Source organism: Acanthochromis polyacanthus, chromosome 18 (genome assembly GCF_021347895.1).
Source record: "Acanthochromis polyacanthus isolate Apoly-LR-REF ecotype Palm Island chromosome 18, KAUST_Apoly_ChrSc, whole genome shotgun sequence".
Classification (NCBI taxonomy): domain Eukaryota; kingdom Metazoa; phylum Chordata; class Actinopteri; family Pomacentridae; genus Acanthochromis; species Acanthochromis polyacanthus.
This window is the reverse complement of record NC_067130.1, coordinates 229,356-249,355: the sequence shown is the minus strand read 5'-3', so window position 1 is coordinate 249,355 and position 20,000 is coordinate 229,356. Positions and strand designations below refer to the sequence as shown.

The 20,000-nt window shown below is 42.8% G+C and overlaps 2 protein-coding genes and 2 long non-coding RNA genes across 4 annotated transcripts in view; 3 read left to right on the top strand and 1 right to left on the bottom strand.

Moving 5' to 3' along the window:
• The window catches only part of LOC127530856 (uncharacterized), a 5,643-nt gene extending 3,634 nt beyond the window's left edge, over positions 1–2,009 (top strand). Inside the window, exon 2 of the long non-coding RNA XR_007937559.1 lies at positions 477–2,009. This is a non-coding gene — a long non-coding RNA (uncharacterized LOC127530856). The remainder of the gene's footprint in view (positions 1–476) is intronic.
• Positions 2,010–9,416: 7,407 nt separating this feature from the next.
• On the top strand, positions 9,417–10,633 carry LOC127530861 (RING finger protein 224-like). Its single transcript, XM_051938621.1, is given in 7 exon segments — positions 9,417–9,724; positions 9,928–10,080; positions 10,082–10,195; positions 10,326–10,480; positions 10,482–10,512; positions 10,515–10,581; positions 10,584–10,633. Coding segments are annotated over 6 exon segments (564 nt in total). The 5' UTR covers positions 9,417–9,724; positions 9,928–9,933.
• Positions 10,634–14,043: 3,410 nt separating this feature from the next.
• On the bottom strand, positions 14,044–16,828 carry LOC127530947 (phosphatidylserine decarboxylase proenzyme, mitochondrial-like). Its single transcript, XM_051938938.1, has 5 exons — positions 16,652–16,828; positions 15,347–15,491; positions 14,249–14,383; positions 14,099–14,171; positions 14,044–14,063 (listed from the first exon to the last, which is right to left on the bottom strand). Exons 1-5 carry the CDS (start codon positions 16,690–16,692, stop codon positions 14,044–14,046), a joined length of 414 nt encoding a protein of 137 aa, XP_051794898.1. The 5' UTR covers positions 16,693–16,828.
• On the top strand, positions 15,684–16,645 carry LOC127530919 (uncharacterized). Its single transcript, XR_007937709.1, has 3 exons — positions 15,684–15,961; positions 16,040–16,097; positions 16,138–16,645. It is a non-coding gene; the product is annotated as an uncharacterized LOC127530919 (long non-coding RNA).
• Positions 16,829–20,000: the final 3,172 nt, after the last annotated feature.

Genomic DNA, 20,000 nt, shown 5'->3' with positions numbered 1-20,000 from the left:
TGAACACAGTGATGTTTGTGCATAGTTCATTTTGTGCACCAGTAAAGATTATACCTATGTCTTGAATTTGGCAAAAATCAGATTTTATTTTTCAATAAAGAAGGGTTCGGTGAATGCGCATATGAAACTGGTGGGGTTCAGTACCTCCAACAAGGTTAAGAACCATTGATCTATAGTATATCTATCTATCTATCTATCTATCTATCTATCTATCTATCTATCTATCTATCTATCTATCTATCTATCTATCTATCTATCAATCGATCTATAGATCTAGCTATCGTCTATCTATCTATCTATCTATCTATCTATCTATCTATCGATCGATCTATAGATCTATCTATCGTTTATCTATCTATCTATCTATCCATTACCAGATTACCATAGTAACAACCTGTCTCTCTCTCTCTCTCTCTCTCTCTCTCTCTCTCTCTCTCCTGGTTACCATAGTAACAGCCTGTCTCTCTCTCTCTCAGTTCTCCATAGAGCTCGCTCGCCCTGGCTGATTAATTAGCTTTAGCCACCACCCTCCTGTGACTCATCACCATGTCATCAAACATCAACGTCTCCCTGGACAACCCGTATGGTGAGGTCACCATCCCTCGGGCGAAGCTCCGCCCCTCTGATGACAGCATGGTGATAGCCAATCCAATGGCTCTGAGCAGCACCAATGAGAACCCGTATGCCGTGTCAAGCTCCGCCCCTCCGCCATATATGGTCAAGGAAGACGGAGGGGGGGAGGAGGAGGAAGGGCGGTGCCGTGCCTGCTGCTACCGCTGCAGAAGGAAGTGATGTCACTGCTGCATTTGGTGATGTCACTGCGCCAGAAGGACTGTGATTGGTTTATGTGCTCCCCTTAAGGAAACAATGAAGAAAGAGAGGAAACAAGGAAACAGCTGAGGAGATGAAAAAGAGAAGGAAGGAAGGAAGGATGGAAGGAAAGAATGAAAGATAGAAGGAAAGATGGAAGGAAGGAAGGAAGGAAGGAAGGAAGGAGAGAAGGAAGTAAAGAAGGAAGGAAGAAAGGAAGGAAGGAAGGACAGAAGGAAAGAAAAGAAGGAAGAAAGGAAAGAAGGAAGGAAGGAAGGAAGGAAGGAAGTAAAGACGGAAGGAAGGAAGGAAAGAAGGAAGAAAGGAAGGATGCATTGAGGAAGTTGCTTGCTTGGCGGTAATTTTGTGAATAAATGTGTGTAAATATTTGGTGTTTGTGTAGTTTTAGTATATTTAGTGTTTTGTATAATAATGATTATTCTATTATTATTATTGGTTTTATTATTATTGTTATTATTATTGTTGCTGTTATTATTATTTAGTACATTTAATGTTTATTTAGTTTAAGAGAGAATCTGAATCAGAAATCCAGCAGAGAAGCTGAAAGCTGAGGAACCACCACAATCCTGGAAACCTGATGGTAGAGGCCCTGGAGTTTTCAGATAATAAATATAAAAATATGAAAACTGATAAATCCCGAAACAAGATGGCCGCCGCCGACCTCATTTCTCTGCTGTTGCCATGACGAGGACTCAAACACTTGGTTTTACTGCTGCCAAAGTTTTAAAATAAATTCAAATTCCTGTAATGGAATCTTTCATGTGTTTTATAGATTGGTAGTTTGATCATTCTGCTTTGCTATTTTAAATAGTCTTATGCTTTATATTTGACACACTGAACGTTTCATTCTTGTTTTTAATCCGTGTTTTGATCCCTTCTGAACTTTGAGGATTCTTTCCAACTGAAATGATTTTGAACTCTTTGGATTAATTTGGATGAAGTGGATGTAAAATAAAGTTCTGCAAAGTTTGATGTGTTTTAAAACAATAAGTTGGTTGTTTTCTATGTATTTTAATCATTTAGACTCGGTTCTTTCGTTAAGTGTTTTTCCATCAAGTATTTATATTTTCAGTGAACATTTAGTTGTGAATGTAGAACAGACGTTATCATGTTTAATAAAGTTTTTATTATTGTGAATCACAATAACGAGACGAAAAAATAAAGGATTTGAAAAGTTTGATGTTCAGCTTCGCTTAATGAACCAGCAACAGTTTACCACAGTTTACCATAGCAACAACCAACAACATAACACAGTTTACCATAGCAACAACCAACAACATAACACAGTTTACCATAGCAACAACCAACAACAGTGTAACATAGAAACAATCAACATTTTACAGTTTACCATAGCAACAATCAACAATGTAATACAGTTTAGCATATCAACAACCAACAATAGTTTATCATAGCAACAACCAACAGCATAACACAGTTTACCATAGCAACAACCAATAACAGTTTAACATAGCAACAATAAACAACATTTTACATTTTACCATAGCAACAACCAACAACACTTCAACATAGCAACAATAAACAACATTTTACATTTTACCATAGCAACAACCAACAACAGTTCAACATAGCAAAAATAAACAACATTTTACATTTTACCATAGCAACAACCAACAACAGTTGAACATAGAAACAATCAACAGCATTTTACAGTTTACCATAGCAACAACCAACAGTGTAACATAGAAACAATCAACAACATTTTACAGTTTACCATAGCAACAAACAACAATGTAATACAGTTTAGCATATCAACAACCAACAATAGTTTATCATAGCAACAACCAACAGCATTTTACAGTTTACCATAGCAACAACCAAGAAATTTTACAGTTTACCATAGCAACAACCAACAACAGTTTAACATAGCAACAATAAACAACATTTTACATTTTACCATAGCAACAACCAACAACAGTTTAACAAAGCAACAATAAACAACATTTTTCATTTTACCATAGCAACAACCAACAACACTTCAACATAGCAACAATAAACAACATTTTACATTTTACCATAGCAACAACCGACAACAGTTCAACATAGAAACAATAAACTACATTTTACAGTTTACCATAGCAACAACCAACAACAGTGTAACATAGAAACAATCAACAACATTTTACAGTTTACCATAGCAACAACCAAAAACAGTTTAACATAGAAACAATAAACTACATTTTACAGTTTACCATAGCAACAACCAAAAACAGTTTAACATAGAAACAATCAACAACATTTTACATTTTACCATAGCAACAACCAACAATGTAATTCAGTTTAGCATATCAACAACCAACAATAGTTTATCATAGCAACAACCAACAGCATTTTACAGTTTACCATAGCAACAACCAACAAATTTTACAGTTTACCATAGCAACAACCAACAACGTAATACAGTTTAGCATAGCAACAACCAACAACGTTGAACAGTTTACCATAGCAACAACCAACAACAGTTTACCATAGCAACAAACAACAACATAATACAGTTTAGCATAGCAAAAACAACGTAATAAAGTTTACCATAGCAACAACCAACAGCATTTTACAGTTTACCATATCAACAACCAACAATAGTTTATCATAGCAACAACCAACAGCATTTTACAGTTTACCATAGCAACAACCAAGAAATTTTACAGTTTACCATAGCAACAACCAACAACAGTTTAACATAGCAACAATAAACAACATTTTACATTTTACCATAGCAACAACCAACAACACTTCAACATAGCAACAATAAACAACATTTTACATTTTACCATAGCAACAACCGACAACAGTTCAACATAGAAACAATAAACTACATTTTACAGTTTACCATAGCAACAACCAACAACAGTGTAACATAGAAACAATCAACAACATTTTACAGTTTACCATAGCAACAACCAAAAACAGTTTAACATAGAAACAATAAACTACATTTTACAGTTTACCATAGCAACAACCAAAAACAGTTTAACATAGAAACAATCAACAACATTTTACATTTTACCATAGCAACAACCAACAATGTAATTCAGTTTAGCATATCAACAACCAACAATAGTTTATCATAGCAACAACCAACAGCATTTTACAGTTTACCATAGCAACAACCCACAAATTTTATAGTTTACCATAGCAACAACCAACAACGTAATACAGTTTAGCATAGCAACAACCAACAACGTTGAACAGTTTACCATAGCAACAACCAACAACAGTTTACCATAGCAACAAACAACAACATAATACAGTTTAGCATAGCAAAAACAACGTAATAAAGTTTACCATAGCAACAACCAACAGCATTTTACAGTTTACCATAGCAACAACCAACAACAGTTTACCATAGCAACAACAAACAACAATTTACCATAGCAACCACCAACAGCAGTTTATAGTTTACCATAGCAACCACCAAAAGTAGTGTACAGTTAACCACAGCAACAACCAGTAGCATTGGATTCTACAGTCCTTCTGTTCTCAGCCCTCTCCTGTGTCTTCAGGTGTTCCTCAGGGTTCTGTCCTGGAGAACCTTCTCGTCATCATCTTCCTCCTTCCCCTGAAACACAACATTCATTTTCACTGCTATGCTGATGACATCTAGTTCTGCCTATCCAGTAACCCTAGTAAACCCAATTCTATTTATCCATTAAACCCAGTAAACCCAGTTCTATCTATCCAGTTTCTCCACTGACAGTTACTCAGGTTCAGAGTCTGCATGTCGTTCTCCATTTAGTCTCATATCAAGAACATCACCTGGGGGGTATTCCACAAAGTTGGCTTAGGTCTAAGCCTGGCTTATTTCGGTCAGCTTCGCTAACTTTAGTGAGAGTTTAGTTCCACCAACAAGGCTTAGGGCTAGCCTGGCTTGGTAACCATGGTAACTCAGCCAGAGCGACAAGCCTGGTCCGGGGCAGGCTAACAGTCAAGCTTACTTTAGCTCCATGTCAGAGAAGGTTCTGACGAGCTTCAGAAAGACGCCTGTGAACCGCATGTTACACATTAAATTCATCTTGATCTGTAATCAGTGATGTTCTTGTTCGGTGACATACATTGAGACCTTTTTTAAATAACGCCGGAATAACCGTAAATCAAACTCTATCATATTACACATTTTGTCACAGTGTGTAACTGTGGGTCAGTGGTTAGAGCGTAGTTAAGTAGATTAAATGTGGTTTTACTTTTCATTGCGCCGTGGGTTGGAATCCACCAGCGGTAAATACTTGGAAATATCTGATTTTCTTTCTTCTTTCACCCTCAAAGTTCAGTCAACACGTAACAGGAACAGGAACAGGCACAGATTGTGTTAAAATAAGCAGGACACAACAGCCACAGTTTTCCATAAAGAATACCTTCCTTTTACCAGCGGTCCAATCTGATCATGATGAGAATCCAAAGGTGAGGCCAAATGATGAGAGAACTATTTTGTGTACAGCTCATTTGTGTCTTCTCCCTTATTTAAATGTAGGCCACAGCAGCACTATCATCTCTGATAAAAATGACATCTCCTCTGTAGGCCTACATGTTTTTTCTGCTTTTTCATTCAAAGTTTGAGTGTTTGATGAAACATCTCCACATGAAGTTGCCCCTTTTTTCCAAAGTATTCCTCCTTTGGTTTTAGGTGTTACCTGCTGCTTTATTCATCTATGGTGGATATATATTTGTCACATCAAGAACATGAATTAGGCCTACCAGAGTAAAAAGTGAAAACCACCATCACATTATACAAAACCAGGCTGTAGCCTCTTTCTCTCATAAATATATATGTTTATACACACATAAAAAATGTCTTCAATGGGTTTTAAAAGCTTTATTTCATCAGATTGATCTCCTCTGGGCCACAGTAGTGTGACAAACTTCAGGGTGAGGAAAAAAAAGTCATCAACCACTGCAGCTGTGGGTTATCCCTAATCAGTGTCAAAAACTTGCCCTCTGAAAATTAAATTTTCAGACGTGTGCGTGTGTACGCTCAGACTAAGTGCTTCATTAAAAAGAAAATAAACACGCATTTAAACGGTCGGCAATGCTTTGCCAGGCAGCGTCTGGAGCTTTATTTATCAACCGTGTTGCCTTTTCTTGTGATAATCTCCCTGTAGTCCTCGTACAACTCCGTGAGAAGTTTCTGCTCCGCCGAAGAGAAAGTCTCCGCTCTGTTTTCAGACATAATGTCATCATTTCGACGATCGACACGTCGGGGCTTTTTATCTCCCCCGGACGCGCGCTCAGCCGCAGCTTGAATAAGCGTCTCTGAAAAACAGCTGAGCCTCGTTTGTGGAACTACTTGCAGCTGAGATTAAAGTTGCCGCTTATTCAAGCCACGCTTACCGGCGTAAGCCCAGCCTGTTTTAGCCAGCTTTGTGGAATACCCCCTGGTCTGCATATTTCCACCTCCATCTACCTCCATCCTACCTTCATCCTACCGCCTCCCTACCTCCATGCTACCTCCATCCTACCTCCATCTAATCGCCCATCTCCCTCCATCTACCTCCATTCTATCTCCATCCACCTCCATCTACTTCCATCCTACCTCCATCTACCTCCATTCTATCTCCATTTACCTCCATCTACCTCCATCCACTTCCATCTACCTCCATTCTATCTCCATCTACCTCCACCTGCCTCCATCTTACCTCCCAGCCCGGTCTCACAAGGATTCGTGTAACTGTCACGTAAATTAATCTATGGTTTCGTGCGCACCAACAGGATTTTCTCATGTTTTTCGTGCTGCATACAACGAAATTCAAACCAGTGTATTTCAAGTGGAGGATATTTCGTGCCACTCAGAATGTACTTAAAACTACTGCAACGACGGGTTTGATTTTATTTTCATATCTCAATCTTAATCACACCCAGTGGTGTAGTCTACGTAATACGCAGGTATACACCGTATCAAGTGGAGGACCACTTGGTCCTCCACCATTAGAGGACCAAGTGGAGGAGGAACCTCAAACTTCTGCTGTGTGGAGCCTCTTTGATGGAAGAGCTACAGGAGATGCTGCAAGGAGAAATCCTACAGCTGATGTGGTAATGGAGGATCATATCTAGAGGAAGCCCTCATCCAACCAGCAGACGACCCACTGAGCTGGAGCAGGACAAGGCCTCAGTCTGCCCCACCTGGTGAAGGTGATGGAGGAGAGACAACTTCTTCCATCTGAGAGAATCTTCTCAAAAACACGGCAGATATTCACTGAAAGAAGAAATGTATCAGCCCATCCAAGCTCAGCCATCTGATTTTTCTAAATGTCAGCCTGCTCTGAGGACATTTATACTGTTTGAATACTGAGTCTGGTTCTGGTTCTGTTCTGGTTCTGTGGGTTCATGTGCAGAGTTTTGTTCATTTGTTTTTTGTGCAAAAAAGTTTTATTGAAATATTAAACAAAAGTAAGAATGCCTGTTTTTGTAACTAAACAAATGCACAAAATGAGTCAATTATAAAGCTTCTCATAAAAACACTGAATGATAAAGAGTTTGTCAAAACACAAATGATTCATATTTGCCTGGTTAGGCAAAAACATGAGGCTACAAACAATAATAAATTAGGAGCCGAAAGAACCGGCTTTTCTTTGGAAGCAGTGCCAAAAGCTCTCTGAAAAGAACCGAACTTCCATCACTACTGTCCTCTCTGTTCCTCATCTCTCAGCTGCTTTTTGAAGGCAGAGCTGTGATGTCATTCAGCGACGTCATTGGCTGAGCAGCGTCACGTGGGATGCCTGAACTCGTACATAATTGGTCTGTGCGTTTCTGAGCCGATAGACCAATGATAAACACGGGAAAGCTGCACCGGTAAAATAGAAGCGACCTGTCACATTTACACCCGTATAGACGGCGTCTGGGTCCGGATCCGGACCGCGGTCCGCCTGAGTCCTGTTCTCATCCAGACACCTTCCCCCCCCCCCCCCCCCCCATCCAGCTTCACCGCTTCCTGACACAGAAGACGAATTTATGAATGGGAAAGAGAACGTTATGTCAAAAAACATACTGATACATGTGTTTGCACATTTTTAAGTGGTTATATGGAAATAAGGCGTATGCCTGTGTGTTTACACCCCTGGGTATACGTATCTGCGCATTTTTAAGTGGGTATATGGAAATTTGGAAAATTTATAGTGGGTATACGTAGGGTGACCATATTCTGTTTCTCTGAAAAGAGGACACTTCCAGCTCACGTGCAAAAATTTTCATGTGTCTAATGGCAAATGAAAAAATATAGAAATAATGCCTCAAGTCAACAGTCCTTTTTTCCTTCTTTTTCCTTCTCTTATTAGCTACAGAGATATAAGTCCCAGCTTTGCAGACTGTACATTCTGCCTCCCATTTGACACGACCCGGACGAAAACAGGAGTACTTTTTTCGCATTTCATCAGTTTAATGACATTTGCGTTTCGGCATTTTCTTTCTGTTTGAGTGTTCTCTCGCAGTGTGCCTACCTGCCTGTCAGCCTGCGAGGAGTGAGTGAGTGTGGAGCGCCTCTGTACTGCTTTGTGAATGATTAATACATGTTCCGGGGTTCGGCTCAAACTCCGCCTCTCAGAACGTGTTTCCAAAGGAACCATTCAACGTGAATGATAAATACACTGGTCTGTGACGCGCTCAAGCTAGGCAGGATCAAAAACCCGGACATTTGAAGGACTTTATAAACGCCGGCCGGACAGGCCGGACAGCCTCTCAAAAGAGGACATGTCCGGGCAAAAGAGGACGTATGGTCACCCTAGTATACGGCGTATCACGTAGACTACACCACTGGGTGTGATTAAGATTGAGAAATGAATGATCTTAATCAAAATCAAACCCGTCGTTGCAGTAGTTTTTCCGGTTGTAGCACATCCGTTTGAAATACGTTCTCAGTGGCACAAAATATCCTCCGCTTGAAATACATTGATTTGAATTTCGTTGTGAGCAACACGAAAAGCATGAGAAAATCCTGTTGGTGCACGAAACCATAGATTAATTTACGTGACAGTTACACGAATCCTTGTGAGACCGGGTTGTACCTCAATCTACCTCCATCCTACCTTATTATTATTATTGTTATTGATTTAAATTCCCCTGATGAACGTCTCTGATGTGTTCAAGGACCGTTGGAAAGCTGAACATCCACTGATTGTATTTTTTTAAAGGAAACTTGTTTTTATCCACAGAGGTAGACTGTCTCTGCATCGCTAGGCAACCGCCGTCTGTCCACACTGAGCTGTAACCTGATAGGCTGACACCAGCAGCCAATAGAAACCTGAGAACAGCTCCACTTCTAATGAGGTTAAAGGTCAGAGTATTGATCATCGATCAGCTATTAGTTATTGTCAATGGAACAAAAACAATCCTGAATATAAACAAGAACGATGAGTTCACCTGGAAAGAAACATCTGCTCTTGAACGTTTGCAGTTGTTGATCAGTTAATGACCAATTATTGAACAGTTATTGATCAGTTATCGAGCAGTTATTGGAGTGATTTTTCCAGTAGTTTCCTGTGATGTTCTGGTCTGCTGCAGTCGACTTTGTGCTCCATGTCGAGAACAAGCTGCCGTCTGCTGGCCCACAGGAGCTGAATTATTGATGAAGGAGAGTTTTTCCTCTGTGAGGCAGCGAAGAGAACGACAGAACACAGGAGGAGAAGAAGAAGAGAGTCAGAGAATGAGAGAGAAGCAACAAGAAGAAAGAAAAGAGGAGAAGAGATGTGCAGAAGGAACAGCAAAATAAAAAACTCCTAAAGAACAGACAGGAAATGAAAGAGTGAAGAGCAGCAGGAAGAAATAATGAGATAAAAGGGAAGAAAAATGAAAAACTGACCGAAGAAGGAAAAAGAAACGACATGAAGACAAACAACAAACTAGAACAAGAGAAGATGTGAAGGAGAACAAAGAACCAGGTTCCATCCAGGTGAGTTTCAGCCAACCAGAGAGCAGCCGGTGACAAAAACAACCGCAATATTTGGAATAATTATTTATTTATCCACAGCAAACACGACTTCAAGTGTTCAAGAGTTACTTCAAGAACCAGCAGGTTCTACTGAAGGAACCTTTAGTTCTGGTCCCAGTTCTAAACTGGCGACAAAATAGAACTTTTTCTTCTCGTCCAATCAGACCAGAATGTGTGACAACAGAAAGAAAGAGGAGGAGGAGGAGGAGGAGGAAGAGGAGGAGGAGGAGGAAGTGACCGGTCTGCCGTTTCCACCTCCTCCTTCCTCTGTTGCCGGGGAGACGATGATGTCATTACGGAGGCAGGACCTGGTGTGCAATCGTGTGTTTCGGCAGCTATGACCTCATGACTCGGTTGCCACGAAGACTGCACTGTGGCCACGCTTTCTGCCAGGCGTGTCTGAAGAGATTGGACACGGTCATCAACGAACAGGTGACTGATGACATCATCAGCTAGCCAGGTCACACAAACAGTGAGGTGACCGCAATTACATCACACACAGAGATGACATCACCACATGTAAACAGGTCAACAACTTAATAATCAGCCCCCTCCCCCACAGGTGTGGATCCCGTGTCCTCAGTTGTCGTCAGAACACGCCTCGGCCCGCGGCGGTGCTGCTGGTCTGGACCTGGACCTGCCGTCCTTCCTGGGGGTGAAGGCCCAGCACGCCTGCAGCTCCTCCTGGAGGGAGGCGGTGACCGGAGACGGGGCCCCAGAACGGGAAGCTGTGGCTGGGGAAGGAGGTTGGCCGACGACAGCTGGTACACACGGAGGTCTGGCTGAACCGCGCTTCCATCGCTACGGCAACTGCTGCCCGCCCCGTCCTATTGGCTGTGCTGCTGGTTCTGCTGCCCGGGGCGGGGCTAATGCTGATGGGGCAGAACAGACCTCGGTGTTTACTTTAGGAACATGATGTCACAATTCAATCTGAACACAGCAGAAAATAAAGACTAAAGAGGATTTATGGAGGTTTGTGTGAGAGACTTTTGATCCCTGAGTTGTCCTGACAGCAGCACTGGCCTTACAGACAATACTGAGGGAACAGCAGCTTCCTGGTCAGTTCCCAGGGGGCGCTCTAACACCTCCAACACTAAGAAACCACCTTCATACGTTAAACTTTTATTCAGGTCAGTTATTTTACAAAAGTCATCAGAAAAACAGGAGCAGATGTAAACAACAAACAAACAATAAACTGAGGTTAAAGTTGAAAGTTTCAGTTTGACCAGTCAAGGGCCTCAGCTGAATCTCCACCAATCAGCTGCTTCACATGGTGAGCATGCTTACGCTAACAATAAAAGCTTCCGGCTTGAGTTGGCGGACGGATGGAGGGTCGAGCTTTTATTGTGAAAGTCTGATTTGAATGTTTCCTGTTAAATAAAACCTGTTTGGTGTGATTTTAAATAAACATGAGATCAGACAGAAACCAGTCTTCCTCTTGACGAGGAACAAGGCCATTCTGGGAGTTTGAGTCTTTGTATGACAGCAAACAGTTTTTATGACGTCCACCATCAGTCCTCAGCTCGTCCAAATCAGAGGCTGCGAGGCCTTCGCCCAACTCTGATTCGCTGTCCAGGCTGCAGGCTGAAGCTGAAGTCTTTAGGAGCCTCAAACAGCAGAAACGATGGTGGAACCCAGGTTAAACTCCCCCAGCACCTCCCCTCTCTGTAAGGTCACGCCCCCTTCAGCCAGGGTGTGCAGCGCCACCTGGTGGGACAGAGGCGTAGTTGCGGTCATGGAAGGACCCTTTACTGTAGCGAGGCGTGTTGTCTGCAGCTCCTGAGGACCAAATAAAACCTGATTAAAATTGGTTCACTGCAAATAAATCAGAACCAGTTATTAACCAATTCACAGCACAGAGAGTATCACTCATTTACTCTAATTACTCTACTTAAATCTCTCTAATTACTCTAAACAGTGTTCCCAAACCTCCGCTGTAGAAACACTGAAAGAACACTGAAGATAGAAACTATCAAATGTAACATTCTATCCTCCAAAGCAACATTGATTTTAAATACATCTGAGGGTCTGTCTTCACCGGAGGAAACACTGGACAGTTTTGTCCTGATTACTGCTGAGACTCTTGACAAAGTTTTCTCCTCAGCAAAGGCCCATCACATGTCTTTGGACCCAGTTCCTACCATTTTTTTTAAGTCATTTATGAATCATTTAAAGATTGAGTTTTTAAACATGATGAATTGCTCTCTTCAGACAGGGGTCTTTCCTGCTTACCTTGAAGGGGCGGAGTGAGGCCCCTACTGAAAAAGAGCAATTTAGATTTTAACAATTTTTAGGACCAGTGTCCAACTTGTCATTTTTAAGTAAAGTCTTAGAAAAGCTTGTTCTTATTCAACTCACAATTACGACAAACAATGTCCTGGAGAAATTTCAGTCTGGTTTTAAGGGTAAACCACAGCACCGAGACGGCCCTTTTAAAGATTTTAAAATGATTTTAGGCTAAATTATGATTCTCAGAAAACTGACAGTGTTGGTTCTACACTAGATCTGAGCGCTGCCTCTGATACAGTAGACCACACTATTCTTTTAGCTCGTTTAAAACACATCGGCCTCTCTGGTGTGTTCACAAATGGTTTACATCCTACCTCACAGACAGGACTTTTATGGTGAGTTTGGACACTTCCTTCCTCTAGGGTCCATAGGGTCACATGTTGGTGTGCCCCAGGGTTCGATTTTAGGCCCAGTTCTTTTTAACCTCTATATGCTCCCTCTTGGCGGTGTTATCAGGAGACATGGAGTCAACTTTCACAGCTCCACTGATGATACACAGCTGTACATCTCCATGCCTCCTGATGACGCAAGGCCTCTGGATGCACTTTTTAACTGCATTTTAGACATTAAATCCTGGATGGCAGAAAACTTTCTCCAGCTTAATCAGGACAAAACTGAAGGTTTTAGTCATTGGTCCTGAAGCCCGAGAGAGAAACTTTTACCTAAACTGCAGGCATTGTCTTTTTAATCCTTCTTCACATGTGAAAAAACTTGGCCGTGATTTTTGACTCTCAGCTGACTTTTATTCCACATATCAGAACATTATAAAAATAGGTTTTTATCATTTAAAGAATATAGCCAGAGTCTGCCCCATTCTCTCTCGGAACAACACGGAGACGCTAATGCATGCTTTTATCACCAGACGCATAGACCACTGTAATGGCCTGCTTAGGGTGGGGAGGTATGAGTGTCCCTTGTGTTCTCTTTGTACTGTGTGGGATCGGGGGGGGGGTGGAATGGGTGGATGGTGAGGCCATCTTTTTAATCTGTAAAGCAATTTGGGTTGATTTGGGTTGCAAATTTCTTGCATGAAAAGTGCTATACAAATAAAGTTTGATTTGATGTGAAGGAGGAGCTTCACAAACATCCGCTCTAAAACCTGAAACTAAAACTCCTCAGATTTATGGGAGATAAAAACATTTTCTGAAGTTCAGTAGAATATTCTGACATCAAACAGGTGAGGGCAAGAACCTCACCTGGTCGAAGTAAACTCTGATGGAACCCACGTTGGTGGCTCCGACCGCCGTTAACGAGAAGAAGCCATGCTGCCATTGGCCCGTTCAGAAGCCACGCGCTCGTTAAGGCCAGAACAGCTCTTTCACCCAACGAGCCACACCTGGATTCACCGACAATCAGCGAGCCTGAAGAGGACACACAGGTGAGGACCAGGTGAGGACCAGGTGAGGACCAGGTGCACAGATAAACACTCACTGGGAAGTGACGCCGAAGCTCCACCCTCCAATCAGTGGGAGAGTGGAAGCAGTGGTAGTCACCTGGAGCCAGGTAGACCACCACGTGGAACAGGTCGCTGTCCGGAGAAGACAGGAGGAGGTCCCTGAAGGACGAGGACGGATCTTGAGGACAGAGATACCAACCAATTACAGGTAACAAATGAAGACCAACCAATCAGAACAGCCTGATGTAACGGGGCGTGGTCTGGACCGTGGGCCTGCTTCTTCTGAGGACCCAGGAAGTTCTCCAGACTGTAGGTGACCCCCTTCACCTGTTCTACCTCTGAGTTCTTCACCGACCGAAGTGCAGGATCCTCCCATCAGCTGGAGACACCTGGAGAACACAAGACCAGAAGAGCCTCTGAAGAACCTCTGAAGAATCTCTGAAGAACCTGGAGGAGGAGGAGCTTAGCAGAGGAGTTTAGCAGGGAGGAGGAGGAGCTTAGCAGGCAGGAGGAGGAGCTCAACAGATATGAGGAGGAGCTGAACAGGAAGGAGAAGCTTAGAAAACAGGAGGGGCTTAGCAGGAAGGAGGAGGGCTTAGTAGGAAGGAGGAGGAGCTTACCAGGCAAGAGGAGGCACAAAGTGGTCTGACTGCAGGTTTTGAGCCGTCGTCGGAAAAACTCGCCTAGATTCCTGTAATGATGTAAATCCTCCACCGCTGCCTCCTAGTGGACAAACAAAAGTCCCAACCATAAATAATAAACAACAACATGACAACAAACAAACAGTTCCATGTCCTCACCTGCATGTTGACTCCAAAGGTCCAGATGTAGAGCGAGTAGACGGGCTTCCTGAGCCATGTGGGGAGCTCCACCCCGTTCAGCCGGCCCCAAGCCCGGGACAGGAGGCGGGTTGGGAAGGAGCGGTACAGCGCCACCTGCAGGAGTGGACAGAACGTATACCGTTACACATTAGCAGTCTTTGGGCCCACCTCCTCATTCATGGTTCTTCTTTATTTCCACTCTCTGATGATCTCTACATGCATGGTTCCACCATGAAGCATGGAGGAGGTGGTATGATGGTTCTCTACATGCATGGTTCCACCAAGAAGCAAGTAGAAGGACCAACAAGTTCTCAGCACCTCTGGAACTCCTTCAAGACTGTTGGAGAAACATTTCAGGTGCTACCTCATGAAGCTCGTCCAGAGAATAACAAGAGTGTTCAAAGCAGGAATCAGAGAATCTAAAATATTAAACGTGTTCTGACTTATTTCACACTTTGTTGTTTCCTCCATAATTCCAGAGTTTGATGCCTTCAGTGAGAATCTACAGTGGAAATAAAGAAGAACCATGAATGAGGAGCTGAATCCAGACTGTAGACTACTGCTGTGTTTATACCATATATGCGTGTTTACGTCATATGTGTGTGTTTACATCATATATGTGTGTTTACGTCATATGTGTGTGTTTACGTCATATGTAGGGCTGGAACTAACGACGCGTCGACTAATCGTCTGAGCACGATACATCATCAAAAGCTGAAATGAGCTCTCAATGCATCGTGCATATATTATGTATGCACGATGTCCATCCGTGTTCCGTGCTCCGGTCGGACGGTGATTTCTGTTGCATTGGGAGCTCATTTCCGCTTTTGATGACGTATTGTGCTCAGACGATTAGTCAACCCGTCGTTAATTGCAGCCCTAGTCATATGTGTGTGTTTACATCATATGTGTGTGTTTAAATCATATATGTGTGTTTACGTCGTGTGTGTTTATATCATATACGTGGGTTTCTTTCAGAGGACAGACTAATACAGGAAGTCTGTCCATATATGGGTGCTCTAGCCCCTCCTCTCCTACATTTACTTTTGTCCAACTAGAAACCAGGCCCATCCTTACCCGATTGGCCAGCGGCCGCAGAGCATTGACAGACAGCACGTAGTAGAGGAAGGAGATTGGCCGGCGGCGCCAAGGGGCGGGCCGACTCACACCACCACTGAGCGCGCTCAGACGGTGACGAAGAGCAAAACGTGGTGCCTGGATCCTAATTGTGAGAGTTAACGAGATTTAACAAGATTTTACGAGATTTACTGAGACAGCGAGAGCAGAACGAGTCACAGAGGACAGGTGACAACTGGTGGACAGGTGAAGAGGCAGGGCTTGGTGCAGAGAGAGGTGGAGGAGCAGGAATGCTAACCATGAAGCTAACATGCTAACAGCTGTTCTGTCAGGGGGCAGTTGTTCTGTCAGAGAGACAGTTGTCCGATCAGAGGGGCAGTTGTCCCATCAGAGGGGCAGTTGTCCCATCAGAGGGGCAGTTGTCCCATCAGAGGGGCAGTTGTCCCATCAGAAGGGCAGTTGTCCCATCAGAGGGGCAGTTAGCAGCTAACTAGGTGAGCAGGTTAGCGCAGGATCAGCTGGAAAGAGGCTAACATACTATAAGCTAGGCTAAAGCTAAAATAGCTGACTTGCTGACAAAATGATGAACTAATCCCCCCTCTGTGTGTTCTAATGGTTCTCTGTATGTCCTAAAGGTTCTCTGTATGTTGTAATGGTTCCGTATGTTCTAATGGTTCTCTGTATGTCCTAAAGGTTCTCTGTATGTTCTAATGGTTCTGTATGTTCTAATGGTTCTCTGTATGTCCTAAAGGTTCTCTGTATGTTCTAATGGTTCTCTGTATGTCCTAAAGGTTCTCTGTATGTTCTAATGGTTCTGTATGTTCTAATGGTTCTCTGTATGTCCTAAAGGTTCTCTGTATGTTCTAATGGTTCTCTGTATGTCCTAAAGGTTCTCTGTATGTTCTAATGGTTCTCTGTATGTTCTAATGGTTCTGTATGTTCTAATGGTTCTGTATGTTCTAATGGTTCTCTGTATGTCATAAAGGTTCTCTGTATGTTCTAAAGGTTCTCTGTATGTTCTAATGGTTCTCTGTATGTCCTAAAGGTTCTCTGTATGTTCTAATGGTTCTCTGTATGTTCTAATGGTTCTGTATGTTCTAATGGTTCTCTGTATGTTGTAATGGTTTCTTTTTCGGTGGTTCTAAGGTTCTCCTCCTACCTGAACAGGGTTGTCCTGCCCCCTCCTCCTCCTCCATCTCTCTGTCCGTCGGTCATGTGACGTCGCCTCACCTGCCTCCTCACCTGCCGCAGCGGGTCGGGCGCCCGACGCTCGCTGTCGCCGCAGCGACGAGAGAAGAAGCTCACCATGAACGAGCCGAGGACGAGGAGCGGAGCGGCCGAGTCATGAGGACGGTCAGAGCAGAAGAAGAAGAGACGAGTTGTTTCCTCAGAGACGAGTTGTTTCGTCAGAGCAGCAGAATAATGAGGCTGAGGGCGAGCTCCATCAGGATAAACTGAGAGAGAGAGCTCCGCCCCCACAGCTGATCTCTAATCAGATTAAAGCAGGAATTATTAACAGATTATTGAACTGCAGTCAGACCAGCTGTTCTCTGGTCTGCATGGAACATTATATATATATATATATATATATATATATATAATATAATTATTATTATTATATAATTTATATATATTATTATAACAGATTATTACTGTAAGCATTTTCATCAAGACAAATAATGAAAAATAGAACTATTATTCATTCAAATCAATCCAGATTGAGAACTAATTAACAGAATTATTTATAATTATTAATATTATTGGTAGTAGTATGATTAATAAGAATAATGATCATAAAAGATATACTACAGAAACTGTTATTAAAATACAGAACAGTTAAATATCTGTGGGAATAAACAGACTCTCGTGGTAAAATTTACTAAATATAGACATGATGTAGAACCAATAGTTCAATAGTTCTTCTAATACTGTAGTAGTACTACTAATACTAGTAATACTGTAGTACTAGTACTAGTAGTAATACTGTAGAAGTACTAGTGTACTACTGTCCTTACGTCATTAGTAGTTCTGATTACTATTTCATGAACCATGTTTGATTTTCTGGTTTTAATCAGGTTCTGCTTAATTTATTTTGATCAAAATAATAAAAGTTATAATCTGAATATTAAACTTTTCCTTATTTTCCAGTTCAAATTGAAAGCAAAATCTAAATAAATGTTCTTATGTCAGAACGTTCTCCTAAATCAATAAATTTACTGATAAACTGATAACAGGACGATCAATAAACACAGTGTAAAGCTTCGTCCAATCAGAGCCTCCATCTGTCCTGCATGTTCTTGACTGACCAATCACAGCATGATCAGGAGACATGGGGAGAGGGCAGGGGGGCGGGGCCTCAGCCAGGCAGTGACATGTCATCACTGTGACCTCAGCGTCACCTTTCACCCAGTGAACCAATCAGTGGACAGTCACCTAAGTGATGTAACAGCAGTTCTCCACAGGATTGGTCCAATGAGCTGTAAATTCACTTCTGAAAAACGTGACGTTCTAATGTTCTGACTCCCTGATGTTCTAACGTTGTAATGTTTTGACGTTATGTTCTGACATTCTAACATTCTGTCTTTCTGAAGTTCTGATGTTCTAACTTTCTCACGTTCTGATGTTCTGACATTTTGATGTTCTAATGTTCTGGCGTTCTGACGTTCTAATGGTCAGATGTTGTAATGTTCTGGCGTTCTAGTGGTCTCCTGTTCGAATGCTCTGATGTTGTGAAGTTCTAATGTTCTGATTTTCTGACGTTCTAACGGTCTAATAGGAGGGCGGAGCTTCAGAGAACAATCAGAAGAAGAAGGACGTGGAGCTTCTGCACGCGCTCAGTGGAGGAGGGTGAATGACCGACGGAAGACGAGAACAACGCAGGTTTCTTACCTGTGTGGGCGTGGCCACGGAGGATGGCGCGTCATCTTCCTGTTGACCCCGCCTCCTGTAGTGCTGGTAACCAAGGTAACCACCTCCTGTCAGCAACAGGAGGGGGGGGGCCGGGGGCGGGGCAGGAGACCACGACCTAAAGAAACAGAAGGGGCTGATTGGTCCAAAGAAAGAACAACAATAAACATCTAAACAACAACAAACGACAATAATAAACATGTAAGCAACAACAAACAATAAACAAACAATGACAAACAAAAACAAACAGGCAGCAGGTCAGACTCACCTGTGTTCAGGCTCCGCCTCTGGCTGAGGCTTGGAGGGAAAACTCTGAAACCAGACAGAAAATAAAAGTGTTATTGTGATTGGTGGAGAGCTGATGGGGGCGGGGTCATCAGCAGCTGGTTACATTTCAGTCCGACTCGCTGTGATGTCATCGTTACAACGATGGCATGACAGCAGTGAGATGAAGATGTGCGATTGTAACTGCATGGTTGATCATGTTTCTGGTCACTAAACTGAACTCACCTGTGATAGACTCTAAAGCATTTACATGTCAGCCATACTGTGTCTGAAACATTTCCTTCCATTTCGACCACTCTGCACTGACTGTAGCCACCTGCCTGTTTCTTAATACTGATACGTTCACTTCCCACTGTCCTCCTGACAGCTGTAGGCCCAGATTTTGTATTCGTATTCACGCTTGTTCACCTCAAAGCCCGTTTTTCTGGCATCAAATCAGCTTTAGGAGCTCCAAGTAAAACTGATCTCAATCGCGAAGCATGAAGGGGAGAGTTTTGGAGGATTTGACACTGATTTTTATGTTGCTCTAATATTTATTAGAGGTTCTAGAGCCTCAAGGTCTGTTCATCAGTTGAGAGAAGAGAGCCGGAATTCCACCTCGCATCCTGACCTCCTCCTCCAGGGCATCCTGATTGGCTGTTTGGAAACTGGACAGAAGTGGACCTCAGATCTCTGCAACGTGTGGTCAGGACAGCAGAGAGGATCATCGGTACCTCCCTCTGGCTCTCCAGTATGTCTACCAAGAACGCTGCATACGCAGAACCATCATGAAGGACTGAACAGAATCAGAACCACATCCAGGTCCTGCAGCATCAGAACCACATCCAGGTCCTTCGGCAGCTTCTTCCCACAGTCAGACTGTTGAACACCTGCAGCTACAACACCCGTAGACCTGGACCACCTCCAAACCCAAACCTGCATCACAATCATCTCACTCATTGTCACCCAGTAGAGTAGGATGGTGTCTGATGTATGCTGCTGCTTTTGTTTTTTGTTTTTTTTAAATAAATATAGTCTAGTGTTTTTAATCAATCTTATATTTATTCTTTTTTCATTGTACTACCCTTGTCTCTGCGGCGTGGATGGATGTGAGGAACGTCTTTTCCATTAACTGGGTACTACAGACATCACTGAATGAAACAAAGCTGGAGTTGAAGTTTCGCTCTGTTCAGGAGGAACCTGGAGCCACACCTGTACAGGTTTGACATCATCAGGCGTTTCATCTGGATTCTGAACTAACAGATGTTTAACAGCTGACCTGCAGGTCTGATCACCAATAGCCAATCAGAGTCTCTGCAGTTCAGCTCACCTGCAGTCTCAACCACGTGACCTACGTCACCGCCAGGAAGCCGCTGCGCATGTTTCGGACGTGATGTGTCAGCATGACTTCGGTTGCAACAACAAACAGCTCACCTATCTGAAGTCAAAACCTCTCATCAAACACGTGACTCACCTGCCGAAG

Bases quoted from the DNA above. Each gene is read 5' to 3' on its own strand.
- LOC127530947 (XM_051938938.1), bottom strand. From the start codon at position 16,692: ATGACTCGGCCGCTCCGCTCCTCGTCCTCGGCTCGTTCATG. The intron at 14,384-15,346 runs GTAAGGATGGGC...CCACTCCTGCAG, and splicing joins TGCGGCCGCTGGCCAATCGG to GTGGCGCTGTACCGCTCCTT. The intron at 14,064-14,098 runs GTCAGACCACTT...TTGCCTGGTAAG, and splicing joins ACGACGGCTCAAAACCTGCA to CTCCTCCTCCTTCCTACTAA.